Source organism: Leopardus geoffroyi, chromosome C1, assembly GCF_018350155.1.
Source record: "Leopardus geoffroyi isolate Oge1 chromosome C1, O.geoffroyi_Oge1_pat1.0, whole genome shotgun sequence".
Taxonomy (NCBI): Eukaryota; Metazoa; Chordata; class Mammalia; order Carnivora; family Felidae; genus Leopardus; species Leopardus geoffroyi.
The window spans coordinates 208,942,164-208,965,535 of NC_059328.1; the positions used below are offsets into that span (position 1 = coordinate 208,942,164).

At 39.1% G+C, this 23,372-nt stretch overlaps 1 protein-coding gene across 6 annotated transcripts in view; it reads left to right on the plus strand.

The window, feature by feature from the left end:
* Positions 1–1,571: 1,571 nt before the first annotated feature.
* The window catches only part of NYAP2 (neuronal tyrosine-phosphorylated phosphoinositide-3-kinase adaptor 2), a 268,785-nt gene continuing 246,984 nt past the window's right edge, over positions 1,572–23,372 (plus strand). For 4 of the 6 annotated variants that reach the window (XM_045481489.1, XM_045481492.1, XM_045481490.1 and 1 more), the window contains exons 1-2: positions 2,255–2,892; positions 10,870–11,107. In XM_045481489.1, the coding sequence (XP_045337445.1) occupies positions 10,887–11,107 (221 nt within the window). In that variant the 5' untranslated portion in view covers positions 2,255–2,892; positions 10,870–10,886. Of the gene's footprint in view, positions 2,104–2,254; positions 2,893–10,869; positions 11,108–21,136; positions 21,246–23,372 lie in introns of those variants that run through there. The other 2 variants (XM_045481488.1, XM_045481494.1) reach the window with 2 other exon arrangements.

The following is a 23,372-nucleotide window of genomic DNA, read 5'->3' on the forward strand; positions in this document are numbered from 1 at the left end:
CCCAGTGACCTCTGATCCTAATCCCAATGAGCCAAGGAGTATGAGGCCTGAAACAAGGCAGTATGCTTATTTGGGTTTTAATTTTCTCCAAGGTAGAAATGGGCTTTACACTAGTGTCTATTCAAGCTCTCTGTAGATAAAAATGTGTTCCACCAATCTTTACGGAGTTACCAGTCATGATTAAGTATTTACACTTCCTAAAATATCTGCCACATAATTTCTTTGTAAAGAATCTTTTCTGCTTTGGGTCACATGCTGAAAGACGACTCCTATGACAACACTTGACCACCAAAAATAACGATACGCTCCTAAACCTCTCAATGACAGTGTGGTGGCTGTTACTAGTTTGTAAGTGGTACTTGAGACAATTTTTCTCCCTACATGGTGCTAAGTTATTAGAATCTTCATAAGACAGAGGAGAGAGAGAGAGAGAGAGAGAGTGGGGGCAGGGCGGTAAAGAGAGGGAGAGAGAAAAAGAGAGAGAGAGAAGGAGTGAGAGAGATGTGGCCTCTTCTCTTTCACAATTAAATTTCCCTTCCTTCTTTCATCTATCTGATCTTCCACAGATGTTCTGTTCTGTCCAAAGAGTGGAGGCACAAAGACTAGGAAATAAGTGACATATGTGATTTGTTTTAGGAATGCACATTAGGACATGTGAAAACTGAAACTCTTGTAGCAGTGTAACATGTTGATTTTATTTTTCCTCAGATACATACAAGTCAAAAAAAATAACATTTGCAACATCGTGGTACAGTTTCAGATGGCATTTACGAATCAGGAAGGTAAACCTGTTTGTTATTTTTTATGGTCTGTTGATGCATGAAAAATTACATTCAGATCACATTTTTCTAAGAAATTAGTTATGAATTTAGATTTTGGGGATAACCTTTAGGAAAATCAGTTTGTGAGTGAAAGTAATTTACAAAAAGAGTTACTGGGAAAATGTGATGAAAAGAAATCTCCTGGTCACTATTGAATAATTTTCCCTCTCAAATTTGGTATTTCAGTCTCAACTAAGCAGAAACTCATTGCTTATTGTTATATTTACCATAAAACCAACTAACACAATAAAACACCTATATTTTACTTCACTATACTTCTTACTTTGAAGGAAAACAAGTTAGATACAAACTTATGGGCTTGTATGTGTATGCATATACGCACGTATTTTTGTATACATATATGCATATGTCTATAGAAGTTGTATTATATAACACGATAGATCTGCATATATTCAGCAGGCTTTTAAGAACGGAATGAGGAGAATCCTCAGGAAATGTAGGGAATAGGTTGACTTTCAAAAATTTCAACAGTGAATCTATAGGAGTTAGTGGCACACCGTGGTTAATTCACATCTTATTTTTGTTAAAAAAAAAAAAAACAACAGTGCGCTCTCTGAGTGAGATCTTTATTCAACATACATGTGTGCTGTACATGTTCCTTCTAAGTGGGCTAGTTTTGTTCTCATGCCATGGGAGCAGGTGGCACGAGGCTGTTTTGATAAGGTTAAAAGGCTCCTCCCCTCTTTCCCCAAGCAGCAGCCTGAAGTACGTCAGCAGTAATTGTGTGCCTGGCTCGGCAGGGAGGGTGGAGGCAAAATTGGTATCAAATAAGGGTATCAAACTGAGATCTCGATGTTCCATTTAAGTTGTTGCTCATTTTCATTAGCCATGCCAGGGGTGAAAAGCTTATAACTTAAACACCCTCTGTAGTAACAACATTTATTTTTGATGGATTTATGTTTTTCTTCTCCATAAAGCTGGAATGAGGGTTGTAGTGGATATAAATGAAGGGGTTTCTTTATCCTCTTTTCATTTTATCACTTACTAATCAGACTTCAGTTCAGACAGATAAAAGGGAGAGATTCTGTTGCCTAAATGTGAGGTCTTTAATGAGGATGGGAGGCCCCAGGGAGGCGAAATCCGAAGTAGAACGATGCTGCTCTCGGGTTTCTTGTCATTTCTTCAGTTGCTTCTTCGCCTCCCTTTTCCAAGGGGCCTAGTGAGCAGGAACTATCCAAGGTGCTAGAATGCTGGCATCTTTGCCGTTCAATGCAGACGGACTGCAGAAACAGAGAAGAAAGATTACTGCTTATTTCAGAAGGTAGGTTCTTTGTTTCAGAATCCCTGATTAATCAGCAGCAGCATCAACAGACTAAGGCAGCTGGAGAGGAGAGAGAGAGAAGCAGGAAGGGAGGGAGTCAGGGGCAGGGAGGGAGGGAGGGGAAAGAGAGAGAATGGGAGAGAGAGAGCTGGTTGTCACGGGGGAGGGACGATACCACAAGCTAGGCTGCTCTAAACCTTCTGTATGTAAGTGGCAATGAGAAAGAGCATCTTTTGGGCTGAGAGGAGACATTTAGAGAGGATGTTTCTGATTTTTTGTTTTCATTTATTGTTGTCTTCACAGAATATAATCAAATGAGGCACCTTAGCCAGCCTGGGTGATTGCTTCGAGTCTTGTAATCATCTGTGTAGCAAAGTGGGTAAAATCATTCAATTTCTTCCCGGCTGGACCTGGAAAGAGAGGGGCTGTGTGTTCATCCCCACCCATTAGCTATGCCCTCTTTTCTCTGAATGTCGATTTAAGGAAGCAGGCACCTGTCTTCTGCCACCGCATCTTCCTAGCAAACTTTAAAGGCCATTTTATCTGATAGGAAGAACATCAAGGATGCTCTGATCTCTAGTGATGAAGAATCTGGGAATGGACACTTTCCCCATCCAGATGCAATGCACTTTAATTGAAGAAAAACTGAGCTGAACTACAAGTCTATTTCTTATGGTGCTGGATTACTCCTACAGAACTGCCCAGAGATCAACCGCGAGAGAGGGCTCTGACAGACACTAGTCACCTTCTGATTGTTGCACTTAGCTCTCCCTGGAGACGTAAATTTTGGTATGTATCTCATTTTTCAGATTCTCTAAGCATGCTAATTGAATCCAGCACTAAATAGATCAAGCAATCTGGTTATGAAATGGAATGGGATTTTATCTGGGGATACTTAATGCTGAAGTTTGCATGTCTTATTAGGTGCAACAGAAATAAAGCCACAGCGAAGGCATCCAAGGCTTTAATAAGCCTCCGGCTATTTTGTGCCCTCTTACCCACTTAGTTACATTACCACGGAAATGGCTAAACTAGATTTTCATTGGTAAAATGAGCCATGTTGAATTATTAAAAGCATTGAAAATATTTTCCAGGGTATTAATTGGCATTCACATTGTGCATGCTAGCTATTTATCGGCTATTCCATACCATAAATATTTTACAACAGTCTCTCAGCACATTTGTGTCAGCCTAATTTTGTATTCTCAAAAAAAAACCTACCAAGAAATAAATAAATAAAACTATCAGACATACACCAAAGCTGAAACTGCTCCTTCCTAACAGAGTAGACATAAACCTCTTTGAGAAACATGAATTTTAACACTCAGTATCAGGAAGATCTCATTAGTCTTATCACAACAAATATTTCCTATAGAACTTTAGGGAGATTTGTTTTACCTGGGACACACACTTAATTTGTTGGGGTGTCTCCATTTTAATTTTTCTAAAAACCAGGAACATTTTAAATACAAGAAATGTAGGTCTTCCCCAGCTGGAAGGACTATTACAGGAAATAATACTGTTCCTTCTCATTAAGAATTCCTAAAGTTGGCTTGGTACTGTAGAACTGTATTTTTTTTTTCTACACATACCCCCAAATAAGGGAATCCGATCTAAGAAGTTACACAATGTAGTTTTAGTCCATTTAATATGCAAGACTTTATCATCAAATAGTATGAAATAATGACGATAGAGCAAGACTGAACATCAACTCTTCTCCTAATTCTTCACATGTTAAACAATGCTCCAACTCATTTTTCTATATTGTCAGTTGGTAAACAGATTAATATGAGAGTATGTGAGCTACAAATGCCAAAATTGTTTTATTTTTCTGTGGAAATCACAACACACCTTTGCCAACTCAGCAAAGAGGACTCTGTGAAGGACACTGACAGTTGAGGAAATCAGTGAAAACAGACCTGAGAAAAAAACCCGACAACTTCACAAAGAACTGTAGAGAAGCCCAAGGACTTGAGGCATCTGCAAAGTTTAGAAAAACAAGTGTAAAAATGCTAGAGACAAGAAGGTTGTCTATTGTTTAAAAAAAAAAAAGTCATTCAATTAGATGGTTTTTCATTGTAGCGCCAGTCAGCAATTTATCATACTGACTGTATCTACTTTGCCAATACTGCCTTGTAAGCGTCTGGAAACACTTGGCCAAAGGCTCAGAAAAGTACCTCAGCCATTGACATTTTGTGTGAGTCCCTAATATTATCAGAGATGTGCTCTCCCTTTAGACCATGGGCAAAGAGCACCATGACAACCTAGAAGTTGGGGGCGGGTATCTGAGTTATGATACCACTCATTAACATGATCTATGCCCATTTTACCCACTTTGGGAAGGGAGAGAGTGGAGAAAAAATTCGCTTCAAAGTAATCTGCTTTCTGAGAAAAAAGCAATCAGCATTTTTGTAGTCACTTCAACAGGCGCCCGTGGTTTTAACTCTAACATTTCCCATGTTGAGCAGAACAGCTGCATTTTGATGAAAGTGAGAATAAGAAAATGAGCATGACCATTTGTGGGGTTGAGGGTAGGATTTTAAGCACAATCAAAGTGAAATGATAAGATTTGTTGTTGACAGATTATCAGAAAAACAATTTTGACATGGTTTACACAGGTTACGAATTATAACCAGGCAATCTGGTCTGTTGATTTGGTCCTGTGTGAAGTCAGCGAATTCTAGAAATTAATTTGCATACAGATTTTACATATGTATATGAAGCCTGATTATTTAAATACTTATATTTTGACAATGTGTTTTCAAATTGGTCTGAGTACATGCAACAAATGTGAAAGATCTGTTTCTTCCTGCTGAATAAAAAAGAAATAGTCAAAATTGCCTTGGGAAACTTTTATTTGGCTGAGTCAATACTGCTGGACAAAATAGGATTCTCTATATCAGAGAAGATTCGATGATTGGAATAGGAGGGAAAATCAAATTTTAATAGGTCAGATTCTAATAACTTCCTCACAGCACTGGGGCAGGTGTGGTTTGAGAACCTCATAAATAACTGAGAAGTAGGGACTAGAAAACTTTCCCATAAGCAAATGAAATGAAATGCACAAATGTGAAATGAGGGCAACATGACGAGGCTTTCCACGAGGAAATGTATTCCCTAGCATGCATTTTGTCCTTCCCAGTCAACACAAACAGCATTATAAGAATAACACAGGGTAAAGTTTACATTATTCTAGCTGTAACATTATCTTATAGGGCTAACTGTAACCTGAAATTGAAGAAGCTTCTTAACTTCAAGAACTGGGGAGCACTTCTCTCCCAAACAGTTGCTTTTTCTTCCTCTGTCACTCAGCAGATATGGAAAATGTCTGGATTGATGGACTATTCACGATTTTAAATCTTGGAAAACCAAAGTTTTAGATGGAGAGCAGCTTCACCTCAGAAATTCTGAGTACATACTTTCAGAAGAGAAGAAAGAACCAGCCCCCACAAAGGCCAGTGGGCTAATTCATTTCAGTGATGCTTATATGCAAGGGTCCTGCTTTTCTGGTAGGGGGTGGCAAAGGATCCGTCAGAAGGTTCTGCCTGAGAAGTCGGTTTACACACCCACCTGAGTCAGTTCTTGCAGAACCAGAGTGACTGATGTCACAGTGCATGAAATCACACTAAAGAGGGAATTTGTTCTGCATTTTAAGAAAAGAGAAATACTTTAACAAGTATAAGATGGCAGGCTTCATTTTTATCTGACCCTTTCTGTATGTCTTTTCTTCAACAGCAGCCTGCAATGAATCAAATGCTTTCTATACGATGGAGACCCCAATCTTGACATCAGTTAGTGACACATTAAATATCCTCTGGTAAATTGAGGCTACAAAAAATTTATTCCTTAGTTTACAAGGGAATCTACATACATGTATGTGCTTAGTTAAAGTTTTGTATATACTTAATTCTCAAAAATATGCTCCCCCCCCTTTTTTTGTTTTAACATTGAAAGTCACGTAATGTCTCAGCTTCTTGAGTTCCTTGGATGCAAGTAGTGGCTATAGAATGAGAAAAAAAAAAGGAAATGAATTTTTTTATGTTTCTATGGATTCAATTTGGATACCTTTATGTATATTTTATGCTCCACATGTATATGTACTAGATAGTTTTATTTCAGTGGAAACATGGTAAAGAAATGAATTGCTACTTTCAGCTCTAGGCTCAGCATGGGTGAGGTACAGTGATGGTTTTACACAAAAGAAAATAAAGAAATGGCTAATACAAGACAAAGTTAAATGCTTAATGTTTTAAATATGACCTCAATCTCACCAGTTTAAATCGGTGCATCTAAGCTGAAGAGAGTGAAATTTCAAATTTTAGGAGGTATCACGATACCATACAAAGTAATCTTTGTGAAGGGTGTGGTCTACAGGAAATAAGAAATAAGAGTGAAAGAATACAATAAAGCAGAGCAATTAAAACATCCAGCTGTATTTAAGCTAACATCTAATAAAAGCCAACAGCTTTTGGCTTTTATTAGAATGGCAACGATTTTAAATACAGTAATTCAAAAATGAAACAAAAGGAGGGATTTCTGAATGCACCACACAGCAGTGGAAGAAAGGCGTAAGGTGAAGTTGTGAAGCTACCTATGATTTGTGTGGAGTTTCTGATCTCAGTCATTTTGGGTGCTTTCCCGGGAGACTCCTAACACAAATTCTCAATGTTCGCCACAACTTCCAAGAAAAAGAACACATATACAACTCTTGCACTATTTGAGTCCACGCCATGCATTCCTGATAAAACCCATCTACCTTGCAGACCAAGAATGTCAACTTTCAACCAATGCTCTAGGGGGAGCTAAAATGTCTAATTTGTTGCAAGCAAAAATGGCCGCAAACACACACTGATCCAAAGGCAAGGGATGACTGGAGAAATGCAGAAGAGCCCTTCAACCTCACTCACTTTGTTGTCACAAATATACCATGCAATCGTTTGAGATCTAATAAGAGTCTCTTGCATATTGCAATGGAGCTAAAGGCGCTATCTAAAGGAGAGGGGCCCTTTTGCTTCTTAACTATCGTGTTCCTAAGACGCCAACATGAAGAGTTAAGTGCTCACAACAAGCCTTTATGAACTACTTGTACACAGGATTGTTGTTAAAGGGCCAGAGATAAACTTGATTTAATATCCAGCAGCCAAAATGAAGCCAAGTGTTTAGTGGCCTGGGCCATGCCTTGTTCAACATCTATCTTAGCCATAACTACACATTTCTGAAAGACAAACAGATTTATGACCATACCTGACTGGGTTCTCACTACATAGAAATGGTAGCGGTTGTAGTGAGTCAGGCACTTCACGTACGGTTCATTTTTCTCTAGAGAGGCCTCACATTTGTTTAAGGAGGAGTGAATGAATGGGTCTCTGCATTCAGACTTCAGCTGGCTGAGAAACACCGGCTTGGAAGGGTGGAGCCCAAGTGTTTGAGCTTCATGGTTCCTCTGTGACAAAGCCCTTATCTTCTTGTGGTAGGAACTGGGGCGGAATGGATAAATGGTCTGTCTGCATGCCCTTGGTTAGGAAGCAAGTCTATGAAAGCCTTCCATGCCTCCCTTTGCACACCTGTGACTAAGAACTTGAACTGCATTAAACATTCTATTCGTGTATGTTTCAAAGTAAACATGTGTTTATTGAGGAGTTATTACTAAACACCATCTTGGCCACAATTGAGAATTAGGAAAAGGATGTAAGTAGTAATGTTAGTGACTAATAATTTTGCTCACATTTCCTGAACACTCACATGTGCTTTCTAACTGAACGCTTACAGCAACATAAGGGAGTTAAGTATATTCCAACCACCATTTTAACCACATGGAAACTAAAGCTTAGAGGAAGCTAAAGCTTCATTAAATGGCATAAAGTCAGAGACCTAGGGGTGCTTGCATTGTGATTTCAGGCCATACCGCCCAAGTCCTCAGTTACACTCTTCAGGACTGCCTAACCGCCCTCTGCCCCTACCCCACATTACAATCTACATTTTACATGTGGACAAGAGAGCAGGAGAGTGTGATGCTTAAACATTGGTAGGGTCCACGTCCATTTCTTATGGTTATTTTTGAAGCCTAGTTATTGTTATTGGATAATGTTCTGTGTTCATCCTCAAAAATGGTGACCACACACCATGACAAACTTGTGAAAGCTACCACCTGTGCTTGTCCCACTGACACCGTGTTGCAATTTTTTAATTAATTGTCCTCTTACCCTGCAGTGTGAATGTTTAGAAGGACACAGGTTTGCCTTTATCAGTGCCTCATTCATAACAGGTGCTCAAGAAATACTTGAAGACATGAACGAGCGTAGAATCAAATCCCTCCCTAGAACTAGGTGACAAGCATGATTTCATGCATCCAATTATCATTGTCCAGAAATTTTACTAGATTTTATGGTTTTTATCCTTCAAATTTTCATCTTAACTTTTCAGATTATACTCTTACTACTTATAGCACAACTTTCCCTAGTATACATACTTGATGGCATTGTTATTTAATGTTGTCTCGGAACAAACATAATTTCAACTCCAGTCAATTTGAAAGACCACATAAAGAGAAAATTAAGTTTCAGAAGTACCCAATTAACCTGGTTCATATCTGGAATATATAAACTGTATGGAGAATCTCTGGTGTCCTTTGGATGGGAGGAAAATTTAAGGGAAGAAACAAAAATTGGGGGGGTAATGCTTTTCACAGGGGGGCATATAAAGTTTTGCTCAAGGGCAAAGTGGGAGGGTTCTTCCACCCTGAGGCATTGTCTCTGGAATCCTTGTCCTGACTTGGCCTGCTTAACTATGGTAGCATTAATTGCCATAAAGTTAGACAGAGCTTTTTTTTTTATCCAGGCACACCTAGTGTTGAAGTCCTTGGGAGAAGTGAGTTCCCAATAACGGTAATTCTTCAGCTTTCCGAGAATCCTGTTCCTGTATTTTTTCCTGAAAATTGCAATCATTGGTAGCAGTAATTTCTTATTCTTATGCATGTCTACCCCTTGAGCATCTAAGCTCATGGACTTATAGTACAATACAATTCAATTATGCTAGACAGTTGAAATTAAAAGACCATTTTATTTGCCAACCCATTATGGCTCAAAACCAAACCAAATGTAATAAAACTCCACATAACAACAACAACAACAACAACAACAAAATCATGAGTCAACAAACAACTCATATCCCCTAGTTCCAACAATCTCTTACTGGCTGGAGAATAAATCTTTAAATTCAGAGTAGGAGTCAAATAACAGAAGAATTGACTGGCAGCTGAAACGCTAATAAACTCTGATAAGAAGTAAAGTTTCCATAGCTACCATCCAGGTATGGAACATGATTATACTTGTAAAAAACTCAAAATGAATATGATTCATAAGGGCAACGGTGAAAGCCTAGGACTTCTACATTAGATAGTTTGGCTGAGATTTAAAAAAACATATCTTCCTGGGGCTTTAAAAGAAAATAAAAGATGTAAACGTCATTTATAATTTTAAATGGCCAAAGTTTTTTCTTATTAATAGATTTTGCTTTTGCTTTTTCAATTTGATGCAATGATACCAGTTTCCTATACAACGGTGAATATGCAATTGAGGACAGTAAGCCTTATTAAGCTAGAAGGCTAAAATACTTATCTTGCATGCAATTAATTAAACTTCAGTTCTATTTTTGATTGATTAGAGCACCATTGCTCTATCCCCCGGCTTCATTGATTTCTATAATTCATTGGAATACATCTGCTTCAAAGCATCCTGATTTTCATAGCCTGCTGGTTATCTATCACCCGTCCATACACATACCCACATATGACATTGGCAATCTTTCACCTGTACTTTTGTTATGAAGATATTAGCTAACATGACTGTATGCCTATTATTGTTAAACTTTATGTTAAATTCTTTATAACATCACCTCTCTAAATCGTTACATCAGCAAGAGGTAGAAGCTATTACTTCCATCATTTTGGAGGTGGACGGTATATATTGATCTGTTGAAAGTCCTGTGTTTTGTTGTTGTTTTAATTGGATCTTGGTTTTACAGTAATCCACTCTATGGTTTGGGTTTTTAAACCTTGACGTAGCAATGATAATTATAGTTGTCACTGCTTGAGTTACCAGATTGGTAAGGATGGATGTGGTCCTGGTGACCTACAATATTTGAGTTCTAGCAGGCAGCCATCAGGAAGCACCATTTTGGAAAGTAATGATGGGTCAAAAAGGGTTTATTTCCAAAATAAATTATATTAGAAATGTGTATTTCCTTGTTTACTGTTATGTTATGCACAAATAGTATAGATTCGTAGATCTTAATTTAAAACTAGAAGGAGAACACACACAATAAGAAAGTCGTTTCCAAATAATGTTATCATCTTATTTGAAATCGAGAAGTTTTTATAGCAATTAGATAGAAATGAAGCTTGGATCTGATAGATCTTAATGATATAAGAACACATTTTTGAAAAACAAAATCGTGACTTTAAATACATAAACCAAACATTGAACTTGGCACCCTGTATTTGTACCTTCCCGTTACCTTTAAGTGTGAGAGATTTGGCCTTTGATGTTCTAATTTTGTTTCAGGGAATGTTTGCTACTCAGGCAACATTCATTGAATATTTACTTCTAATAGTCTTGGTGATTCGTAGTTTCTAATGAGACATTGTCTCCGAATAGATTCTACCATAATCTTTGGAATCTGGGGCTGAGGAGATATTAGGGTGACCAAACAGCACTTTGCTTTTTCTCCTCACCTTTGATAAAGGTAAAATGTGTTCTTATCCTACAGGAAGTGTTCCTTTTTACATGATCCCCTCCAAGATGATGAGTTCTAATCCCGAGGTAGACCCTTTGGACACATTTCTCCAATATATTGAGGACATGGGGATGAAGGCCTACGATGGCTTGGTTATTCAGAATGCATCAGACATTGCTCGAGAGAATGACCGCTTGAGAAATGAAACCAACCTGGCCTACTTGAAGGAGAAGAACGAAAAACGCCGAAGACAAGAAGAAGCAATAAAACGGTAAATATAAATACAAGTTTTCTGAGTCTTGCATACACAAGGAGATCCATGAATTCTCACCTGTCTGTGATGTTGTCACCTGGTCAAGGCTGTGATGTTGTCAAGAAGGGGTTTACTCAAGTTAGACTTGATGAGAGCAAGTGAAATTGACACCTCAACTATAACATAAACACAATTCATCCGGCTCTCAGTTCTTTCACCGTAGCTAAGAAAAATTATTTGCTTTTGTGTTGTGCATGTGGAGGTATAGCTGGGATGGGGAAAGAATTCAGTTTTCTTTTAAAAAAAAATTCATACTAAATAGCCCTTGATAAAAGCCCAAGGAAACACTTAAACACTTCGTAGTCAATGTTTGATGAAAATCTCCACCTTTAATGGTCTTTGTTTATGTTTAATACCTTATAATAGTTCATCTTCTTAGATTATAAAAAGACTTATCAATAATTAGAATTATATGAGCCTCTGAAGGCAGGAGGAACCCTCACTATGTGCTCTCAGTGCAGAGTTTTATGATGATTGCCAGGTGCCCCAGGTTCGTTGATATAAAATGACTTTTATGTTGCAAAACCTACCCCCTACAAGCAAATAAGTGCCAGATTATGGCTTCCACATTGAGGCTAAATGTCCTGGGGCAGAAACCCAAAGAAGGATACACATCCTTTGATTTCCCAAAGAATGTTATAGTGTTTCCAGCATGTGTGTGTGTTTGTGTGTGTGTGTGTGTGTGTACCAGGGGTGCAGGTAAAGGCATATTGTGTTATACAAAGTCTTCTTTCTTCAATAAGTTCTATTTACTAAGTACAAAGATTCAGAATTTAGAAAACTAATCCATGTCAATTAGCTGGATACTAAAAAATAATAGTTAAGCTATTTTAATAGTTGGTGGATGTTTCATCTAATCTGGTATTAATAGTTGTACTTAAACTCTCTGTGAACGTTATCACATTAGGGAAAAGAAATTATTATTTTAAGATGAACTATTTATGGGGGCACCTGGGTGGCTCAGTCGGTTGAGTCCGACTTCAGCTCGGGTCATGATCTCATGGTTCGTGAGTTTGAGCTTCGTGTCAGGCTCTGTGCTAACACCTCGGAGCCTGGAGCCTTCTTCAGATTCTGTCTCTCCCTCTCTCTCTGCCCCTTCCCCGCTCACTCTCTGTTTCTCTTTCCTTCAAAAATAAGTAAACATAAAAAAAAAGAGATGAACTATTTATGAAGCCAGGTAAGGATGCTCTACTCTAATCATTTAGTGGCAAATACTTTTATGCAAGAGGTTTGAGAGAGAGAGAGAGAGAAGTGGAAAGAAAAAACAATAAATGTTATGGAGGATTATTTTGAAAGAATGTAATCTTTCCATTTTGAAAATGGACATCTATGCTACTACCGTGTATATAAATGTTTGCAAAATGACATACTTGATAAATATTGCCACAGTTGCAATTTTTATATTTAAGTCAGTACTTGTTGGGGACTATGTTATTTTTTATTTCTACCCATTTTAGTTGGTATCACAGATTTCCTTCTATGATATATTAAATGTCCTTTATATAGGACAATTTTTTTTCTCCTGGGAATTACTTCTGATGGATTTCTGTATGTTTGTGAGCATTTTACTTTTATGAGAATGAGCTTTCTAAAATTCATAACAAAAAAGGGTGGCCCACTAGACTTCTAAAACAATTTCACCTCTAAAGTGAAAAGTTTCCTGATCTTGATATTAAAACTCAATTGTGCATTCTTTTTTTATAACCATATAAATGGAATTATTTGCAGAATAGTTTCATTAGATTTTACGGTACTGAAGTGTGCTTATCACTGTATCTGTGTTTCATCAACAACCTTTAGAAGAGTTCTAGCTAAAGATATTAAGACAGAAGATGTTTAATTTTTAAGTAGCTTACTGGTAAGTGTTCAAAGAGACGTAACCAACGACTCCAGAGAACTCTGAAGCCAAAGGGATGGGAACAGGGTTTTGGTAGGTGGCAACATAGCAAAATTCTGTCATTGCATAATAAGTGAGGCTGAGGAAATTCAGTTATTTGCAATTTGAGTTGGTCTCTGCTAGATTAATAAGTCAATATTTTCTAGTATCGAGTTAGAAAGCACATAAGTATAGAGAGTTTAGGTCATACATTGAATTGGAAAAAAGAAGTCCCCAATGATCTGGACACCTTTATTTCCACATAATGCTCTCAGGATAAGATAAAACCTTAGCCTAGTTCTGTTTGCGAATAGAGCAAAGAACAGGAGTAAGTTATCAATCATGTTGTGTTTAGTTGGTGTTATTCACAGGAGAATTACAAAGATTTGTGATTTGTCAGTTTGACCCAATGAGGTGGGATTTTGGATATCACTCCAGTTAGAATTTCTCCCTAGATGTGGGCAGATAGAGCGGGAGAATAAACCAACTTTGTAGGCATGAGAATGGCCAACTGGAGGTAAACAAACATACAGGCGCTAACAAAACGGGTTTATGTTCAAGTTGAATTCTGACCACCCCCTGAAATAAGGCATATTCCTCGTCATAAGGAATAACACTGATTCAGGGCCTCTCACACCTGAGGTCTAGGTGATTGAAGGCAAAGGGCAAACAATGAATGCAATATGCAACACGGTTGCTGATGTCCAAGCTACAATGTAAGTTTCATGAGAAGAATCATTCTATTTTTCTATACAGGTCTTACAACAGGATCTAATGTAAATGCATTGTTCAATAAACCTTTACTGCTAAATGTATTAGTTGATTGGAGAAATATGTGTTGAAATTTTACTAATTGTCAGGCAATGTTCAAGACTTTGATGAGATGGCAATGAACAGAACAAAGTTTCTGATTATAAGGAAGCTACATTCTGAGGAAAGTGTGAATAGGAGACAGCACTAAACATATAAGTGTATATAAATAGGGGCGCCTGGGTGGCTCAGTCGGTTAAGCGTCCAACTTCAGCTCAGGTCACGATCTCACACTCCGTGAGTTGGAGCCCCGCATCGGGCTCTGGGCTGACAGCTCAGAGCCTGGAACCTGCTTCGGATTCTGTGTCTCCCACTCTCTCTGCTCCTCCCCTGTCACGCTCTGTCTCTCTCTCTCAAAAGTAAAATAAAAAATAAAAAAAAAAGTATATATATGAATATTTATAAGCGGTGGTGAAACAAAGCTAGGCAAAGGAGATAAAAAAACAGAGCCAAGGGAAGGCCCCTGAGATGATGGCAGAGATGTGAAGTATACGGCTATTGGCAGGAAGAGAATTCTAAGCAGGGGGAATAAGAAGTATGATGTGTTCTAAGAAAAGGACAAGAAGTCACACAGTGACCAAGGCAAGGATTTAGGGCATGTAAGTCTAGACTGGTAGTGAGCCATCAGGTAATGTAGAGCCTTATAAACTCGTGTGTTTTATTCTGAAGGAGAAAACAAAATTTGTTGGAGATTTTTGAGCAGAGGTGTGACTTGTGTTCACTGAACATTTTACCAGGATTACTCTTGCTCCTGTGTTAAATAGACTGATGGGGCATAACCAAATGTAAGACGTTCAGATAGAAAGCCTTTGCAGTAATTCAGGTGAGAGATGATGGTGGTTTGGACTAGGATGGTAATAGTAAAGGTGGCATTGGGGCGCCTGGGTGGCTCATTCGGTAAAACATCCGACTTCCGCTCAGGTCATGATCTCATGGTTGGTGAGTTTGAGCCCTGCATCGGGCTCTGTGCTGACAGCTCAGAGCCTGGAGCCTGCTTCAGATTCTGTGTCTCCTTCTCTCTCTACCCCTCTCCTGCTTGCGCTCTGTCTCTGTCTCTCAACAATGAATAAACGTTAAAAAAAACTTTTTTAAATTTAACGGTGGCATAAAATTATCAAATTATGGCACCATCAAAATTTTCTAATTGGTGTGATGTAGTAGTTGAGTAAGAGAAAAAACACCGAAGATGGCTTTCCATTTGTTTTGCTATTGTTTTGTGTGTGTGCGTGTGCTTGTGTGTGTGTGTTTTTCTTTGTCTTTTGCCTGAAACACGAGAAAAATGATGTTTTCATTTAACAAAATGGCAAAGACTAGAGAAGAAGTTTGAGTTAACTGTTAGAGGAATAAAAGATCAGCTTTGTGAGCCTTTTTGGATGTCCAAGTGGAGAATGTTGGATAGGCAGTTGATCCAGGATTTATGGGAAGATCAAAGCTAGAGACACAAATATGAGGGTCCTCATAGTCTATAGAGTTGAAAGCATGAGCCTGGTTGAGTATACCTAGAATCTAAAATTAGAGAGGGAGGGGTGCCTGGGTGGCTCAGTTGGTTAAGTGTCCAACTCTTGGTTTCAGCTCAGGTCATGATCTCATGGTTCATGGGTCTGAGCCCCATATTGGGCTCTGCGTTGACAGCGTGGAGCCTGCCTGGGATTCTCTCTCTCTCTCTCTCTCTCTCTCTCTCTCTCTCTCTCCCTCTCTGAGCCCCTCCCCTGCTCTCTCTCTCTCCCTATCAAGATAAATAAATAAACTTAAATTTTTTTTTAAATAAAAATAAGAATAGAGAGAGATGGGAGAAACACCCAGGACTGTTCCCTGGTATGCCTGTCTGCCTCCATGGTAGGGACAGTAGATGAATCCAGGAAGAACAGCCGTGAGAGAGGGGGAGAACCATGTAGGAGGGTGATGTCTTGGAGTGAAGTGACAGAAGTGATCAAAGAAGAGAGACTTTTGGGTGCCTGGGTGGCTCAGTTGGTTAAACATTCGACTCTTGAAATCAGCTCAGGTCTTGATCTCAGGGTGATGAGCTCAAGCCCTGTATTGGGCTGTGTGCTGGGCATAGGGCCTACTTAAGAAGAAGAAGAAGAAGAAGAAGAAGAAGAAGAAGAAGAAGAAGAAACAGCAAGAGAAAAAGAAGGAGAAGGAGGAGATTTTACTGATGGATCAACTATGTTGAAACCTGAGAATTGAAGCCCCTTACCACACTGGTGTTGTTGACAAGAACAGTTTTGGTGAAGGGCTGGGGACAAAACCTCATGAGAGATAGGAAGAATGGAACAAAAGCAGAATATAGAGAACTCTTTTGAGGGTTTTGAGGCTAAAGAAATTACAAAATACAGTGAGTAATTGTAGTGGGAGGTGGGGGTCTATGGTACTTCGTGTTTCTTTTTCTTTTCCTTTAAGAAGAGAGAAAACTAGCTTATTTAAAATGCTGATATGAACGATTACAGTAGAAAGGGAAATGTTAATGGCTTAGACACAGGAAGGAAAAATGACTGTGATTATGTCCTTGAGTAGGTGGGAAGGGTTGGGATGTAAGTCATCTTGGGAAAAAGCACAGACTGCTCAGCCATCGTAGGAGAAGGGATGGCCCAGGGTACAGATGGCTGAATGAGCCTGAATGAATGACTAATTCTGCAACACAAGGCCCTGGACCCGGTTCATCCTATCCCAACACCATTGTGTTACTTCCACAATTTCCACAGCTGTTCGCGTGGTACGATTTGAAGAGGTTCTGGAATCCTGATTTAAAGTATGAATATCTTTGGGAAGAAGAAAACACTAGCAAAGCCTCCTAAATCACTGAGACTTTTGATGTCTTTCTTTTCCCAAAGCATGGCCCATGTACAACAGGGGGACACAGAAGTCTCTGGATGTTGTTGGGGGATGGGGTCTGAGAGAGAAATGTCAAAGCAGTCAAACACATGGTGACTGGACAAAAGGAGGAGACCAAAGGCCTCCATGTGACTGTGCCAGGGCTGGCTGTGGGTATCTTACGTTAGCCCATCTCAGTATCCATTATAATATCCAAATGCAACTTGATTTTGCTTATATAGCAACCAGTATTTTGAAATCCTGACAATTTTTTTTATTTAAACAATTTTTTTAAGGTTTATTTAGTTTTGAGAGAGAGCACAAGCGGGGAGGGGGCAGAGAGAGAGGGAGACACAGAACCGGAAGAAGGCTCCAGGTTCTGAGCTGTCAGTGCAGGACCTGATGTGGGGCTTGAATTCACAAACCGTGAGATCATGACCTGAACCGAAGTCCAACACTCAACCCCCTGAGCCACCCAGGTGCTCTGAGATTCTGACAATTTAAAATATAATAATCTTTTATTTTCTTCTTATAATACATTTTTGGAATTACTTCAACTTTCTTAAGAGAAAATACATGTTTCATATTTTTGAAAACTCCGTGGCAAGATTCTGGTCACACAAGCATGCTGGGGTTTCAGCGTTGGCAACGGAGGCAGAATACTCACATCTATCTTTAACACGCATTTTAATATTTTTAACATGTAATTTAGCCCAACTGTAAAGAAAATTCTACATGACATTAATGAACACAGTTTAATCAATTAAAATTCTTTAACATGTCTGCTGAATGCCTTCTTAAATATATGCAATGGTTTAATACATGAGATCGAAAGGCTGAAAATCGAAAGATGGGGCATGTTTGACCTTGAAAAGGCATTGATGATAATTCTCTGTGAAATATGCCAGTTGCAATTTCAGAAATGTGCAGACTGCCAAGGATTGCTTAAAAAATGGAAATAGGATTTCATATGATTGACCTTCTGGATCACATATGTGCCGAAATGCCTTTTGTGTTGAAGCTGAGAGGCTTAAAACACTCAGCTCTTAGAAAAAGAATCTCCTCACCCCTTTCTCGGTGTTGCACATCATTTAGGCTCTCTGAGCCCAATGCCATATATATATTTTTAGTTTTATTTATTTATTTATTTTGAAAGAGAGAGAGTATGTGAATATGAACAAGGGAGGGGCAGAGAGAGAGAGAGGAAGAGAGAGAATCCCAGGCAGGTTCTGCATTGTCAGCACAGAGCCCGATGCAGGGCTCGATCTCACAAACTCTGAGATCATGACCTGAGCTGAAATCACGAGTCAGATGCTTAACCGACTGAGACACCCAGGTGCCCCCGATTCCATATTTTTAAACTAACTCGAGCCCCTTGTCACTACTAACTTTCTTGTACCTTCACTGCCATTTCTCACATGGGCTTTTACTGTCAAGGCTTTTGGGTGAAAACTTCTAAATAAATAAAAAGTGATATTTTCAGTGCTTCCTTTAACAGCCCCGAATAACATTTGATGAGAAAGAAAGGGAGAGAATGACTTAAAGGAGAAAAGTGCATGGAGAATGAAAAAAAATGATTTCAGTGGCTCATCATTTCTGCTATTTTAAATCCTAATGGTCTTGTTCAGGCACTGTTAAATGAGACTTACTTTTTATTAAAAAGCCTGGAAGGAAACAAACACTCAAAACCTGTAGCTTCAGACGAGTGAGCTCACTTGAGGTGGGTTATAAAACTCCAGTTTGTCATAGGTGGGGGCGAAAAGGGATGTTTAAGAGACAGGGATGAAGGTATGTTGGACCACTGATGCAGCACAGGATACAGACATTAAGAAGGAAGCAACTTAGGGGCGCCTGGGTGGCTCAGTCGGTTAAGCGTCCAACTTCGGCTCAGGTCATGATCTCACAGTCCGTGAGTTCGAGCCTCATGGGCTCTGTGGTGCCAGCTCAGAGCCTGGAGCCTGCTTCGGATTCTGTGTCTCCCCCTCTCTCTGCCCCACCCCCACTTGCGCTCACTCTCTCTCTCCCTCTCAAAAATACATAAACATTAAAAAAATTAAAAATAAAAAAAAGGAGGCAACTGACCAAGAACAGAATGTGGCCACAGACGACTTGTGAGGCTGTACCTGTGTGCACCTGTGAACATAAGACCTGTTTTAGAGGTTCGCTGTGTATAAGTAACACCTTGTTTCGGACATCAGGTAAGGCTATCCGTTGAGGAGGAGGGACAGTCAAAATGAGTATCTGGTGTCCCAAAAGTACATTGAGATTTGAAGCTTCCTTTTAAGTGGATTTTTCCTTCTGGATTATGGAACTTGTCCCTACACTGTCTCATTTGACTATTAGCCACAGTCTTTTGAAAACAATATCGGAAATATCCCTTCAGTTAAAAAAAAATGTTACCACTACGTGTTTTTCTGAGTATGTTTTCTACTATAGGAAGGGGTTGGATTTTTTTTTCCTAATGAAACAAATGTTACATTAGTGAAATTCTCCCAAACATTGCAAGTCTGGAAGACAGCGTTCAACTAGAGGAAAGTGGTTCTGTCACAAAGGACTACTTAGGCTGATTAGGAACATCTCTGTTCCCTGTGGATGCCCTCAAGGGATCTATATGAGGTTATATTTCCTCTTTAAAAGTGACAGTCAGAAATGGAATTAGATTACTTATGGCTCCTTAAAAAAATACATGCGATTCTACATTAGTATGTATACTTGGAAGCTATTTATATTTGAAGGTTTCAGCATTTCTGTTGGCCAGAGAGAAACAAAGAACAGCTAAAGATCCTTTAGACCATAGAGGGGAAAAAAAAGTAAAAATAAAAATGAAGAAAAGATCGGCTTTTCTTTTTCAAAAACATTGTTCCCTAAAAAGCAAATTGTTCTAATACCAAAGTTTTGAATTGGTAAATATTTTAAATAATGACCCAAAGACACAATTACACAGAGAACTCTTAAGAGAGGAATGTTAACAGCTACATAAATCCTCTTTCGACAGTTATGGCTTCTCTGAAATCGTACTCATGATTTGTGGCTGAAGACTTTATGGAAAGAGAGAGCATTTACTGACGTGCGTTTTAGCCAGCGATCCATCCATCCAGTGCCTTATGAATACCCACTTTGGTCACGAATAGAGAATCTCATCGGGTTTGCTTTAATTGGGGGCATGGAGAAAAACGAAATGCCCTATTTGTGTATCAAAACAGATGTGGAAACACCTTTGCTCAGGTGAGGGAGGACAGTGAAATGAACCAGGCTTCGGAAACATAACTGTGTCAACTTTCAAAAATACTCCACAGCTAGTCTTAAAATCTTTAGATATCCTCTATAGCTGGTAGAGAAATAGTCTACAATTAGCTAAAGCTGCTATGCTTGGAGCCTAGGAAGCAAACTCAAAAAGCCCTCAGCCAAAATCCTATCTAGAATGAAACTCAAATCTGCAGCATGTCAGGGTTTTGCTGGAATGAATCAGCTGATCTGATCTGATGTGAATTTCTGACCTAATTTTGCTGTAGGACTCAGTGCTCAGGCAGAGAAAACAAGGTTAATGTGTTGATAAGGGGGTGAGATTAAACAGGCAGACAGTGTCTTAATAACCCTCTCTCTAATTTCAGCTTCCTCTTGTGTTTGTGATTAATTCCAATCACTTTTCTATTAATCATTTCAGGGGACCTCAAGCTGCTTTGCTTGCTTTTAGGTTAAAATTATGCAGCCAGATTCTCTTTTCTCTTTTTCCGAAGATAAACAAGATATCCAGGTCTGGAAGTCATTTTGGTTACGACGCCAAATGTATGGGGAAGTTTCTATTCGGAGAGTCATACAATTAGAAGACAGAATTCAATAATTCACCTTGTCCTTCCCTCACTGATTGCTTTTTATTGAGCCAGAAGCCAAATCTACAAGGGCTGATCCTAAATAAATTGATTTATTGAAAGTGTTCCACTTTTTTTTCTCAGTGCTGGGGAGAAAGTTAATATTAATGAGCATATATCCAGGGACACCACTTATGCTCATGAATATTAGCTTTCCCTGCTTAGCCTAAGGACATCACATTGGTCCATTCTGGCCATCGTGCCTATTCATTTTGCAAGTCAAAGTGGTGTCTTCCATTGTCAGGAAGGGTCACCACAGTCCTGAGATGATTAAGGCAAATGCTAGCATTCATCTATTTACAACATACACTGCATCGATATTGGTAATAAGGGTGATTTTAGGTTTTTCTCCAGTCACCTGCCAAGACAGATTAGAAGCCATATGGAGAGGGGGCCCTTTATGGCTCATTTAAGATAAACTTCCTTCTCTTTCTCACATACCTTCTTGGGAGCTATTTTTACTTGTGGTTATTTCGACTTTCATTATATTCTGGACCAAGCACTGACTTTACCTTTTAGAGATCTCAGTGTCTGTTCCATATCTGAAATAAATACACAGATGTTGGCAAGAGGAGGGGCTTTCAGAATATAACCCCATCTGGACCAGTCGGTCAGCATGAGGATTAAGCTCTTCTAATGCTGAGGAAATTGCAGCAAAGAGTAGACCTCCCAAACCTCCAAAATTATGGCATCCTGAGTGATTGAAAAGAAACCCATTGGAAAACGTAAGGTAATTTTTCTTTTAGAAGTAGTGTTAAATATTTAGAGATGGTTATAGATTAATTAGGCAACAGCTTTCAGCCCAGGGCTGTTTTTTATACTCTTCAGGCTCTCGGAGGATATTCTCAATCTTTAACTAAACATGGCCTTTGTAAAATGTTCAAAAACCCAGATAAGGGAAAGGAATTATGAGTCAGAGGATTTTTTAGCTACTAAAAATGCAATATGGCATAGAGAACCTGTCTAATGTAGCAAATGAAACTGCTAGAGACTGCACATGCTAATAAAATAGCTCCAAGGCTCTGTCCAACGTGGACTTAGCCTGAAAGAAACGTCATCATTATAAATTTATAGATCACCTTGAAGTTAAGTTTACTCATGAATTGATGGAAGGAAAATCAAGCCCCCTCCCAAGATGAATCTTTGCTCAAGCCACATGCCACTAGTTAAAAAGTGTTTTCAATAACACTCATATTTGGAGATGCATGACAATATTCATGTCCATACTACAATGTGAATATTACTAGCTTGCCAGGAAGCAGAGGAAAAAAAAGATACAAACTTTTTTTTTTTTTTTAAGGAAAGCACTTTCAGTAATTTATACAAGGAAGATGCTTTAAAAATAAAAAGACCAGCATTTAAACTCCATTATTTTAATTAGCAAAATGCATTTTAGTCTTTGATTCAAGGCTAAGTATACCACTCAGCCTAACCTGATGTTTGAATAAGAAATGAAGTTGTTCAGCAATGAAGAACGTTACTAAGGAGACGTTTTAACATCCTATTAGGCTGATGTTTATGTGTGTTTCCTCGCTATTTTGTTTCTCTATGAAATGTTTCAGTGAGCATTTAGTGAACATCTATTTCACGGCAGGGGCTGTTCTAGGGGCTTGGCATAAAGCAGCAAACAAAATAGTAAAACTGTTTGCCTTTGTGGGATTTACAATCTCAGGGGAGTGGGATGAGGGAGACAGACAATAAGCAAGTAAAGTATAGAGTAAGTTAAAATGGGATGAGTTGTATGAAGAAAACTAAATCAGAGCATCGGAGCTCAGAGGTATGGGGAGAAGGCAATCTTACATAGATCGGTCAGGGAAAAGCTCACTGAGCATGTCACATTTGAGCGGAAAAAGCTGCACCGATCTCCAGGGTGACACGTTTTTGGGATTAAGAAACCTCCAGAGAAGCTATCCTAGGTGGGCGCCTGTCTGGTACGTTTGAGGAACCTACCAGAGATCAGTGTGACCAGAATGGGGCAAATGAGGAATGGGGTTGGATCATGACAGGACACTGTCGGGACTTTGGCTTTGACTCAGACGAGATGAGATGGGAAATCGTAGAGTTTTGAGATCTGCAGAATATGCAGATCGTAGAGTTTTGAGATGCAGACTGCTATGATTAAATGGAAGGTCATGCCGCCTGCTCTGTGGAGAAGCAGGGCTAGAAGCGGCAACATCAGTTGGGAGGCTATAAAAACAATTGTGAGGAGGGAAAATGCTGGTGCGGACCTGAGTCCGCGGACAGGGGGAGGTGTGGGGGAAGTCGAGATACATTTTTGAAGGTAGAGTTGATGGAAGTTGGTGACAGATTCAATATGGAGTTGAGACCAAGGTAAAATCCTGGCATTTTCATTAACTAGGATGGAAGGACAGCAGGCAGAGGGTTTTGGTGAGAAAGATTTTGAATATATGAAGTTTGATATGTTTATTAGCCTTCCAATGATTTGTTGATGTTTGTGGGGTTTTTTGCTTTTTTGTTTTTGTTTTTGGAAATGTTTATGTATTTTGAGAGAGAGAGAGCCAGCTGAGAGCATATGCACAGGGGAGGGGGAGAGAGAGAGAGGGAGAGAGAGAATCCTAGCACAGAGCCTGACATGGGGCTCAATCCCACAGACCATGAGATCATGACCTGTGCAGAAACCAAGAGTTGGACTCTTAACCTACTGAGCCACCCACGCTCCTCCAACTGTTAATTTTGGTAAGAATTGATGTCTCAGTTTTGATCGTTTGTAGGCGGGAGACTGAATCATTTTAGAGAAATTTGAAATACTTTTATAAAACTCTCAAAGTTACACAGACACATGCACATTTAAGTCTGAGGACAGATTTTTTTTTTAAGTGTTTATTCAGAGGACAGC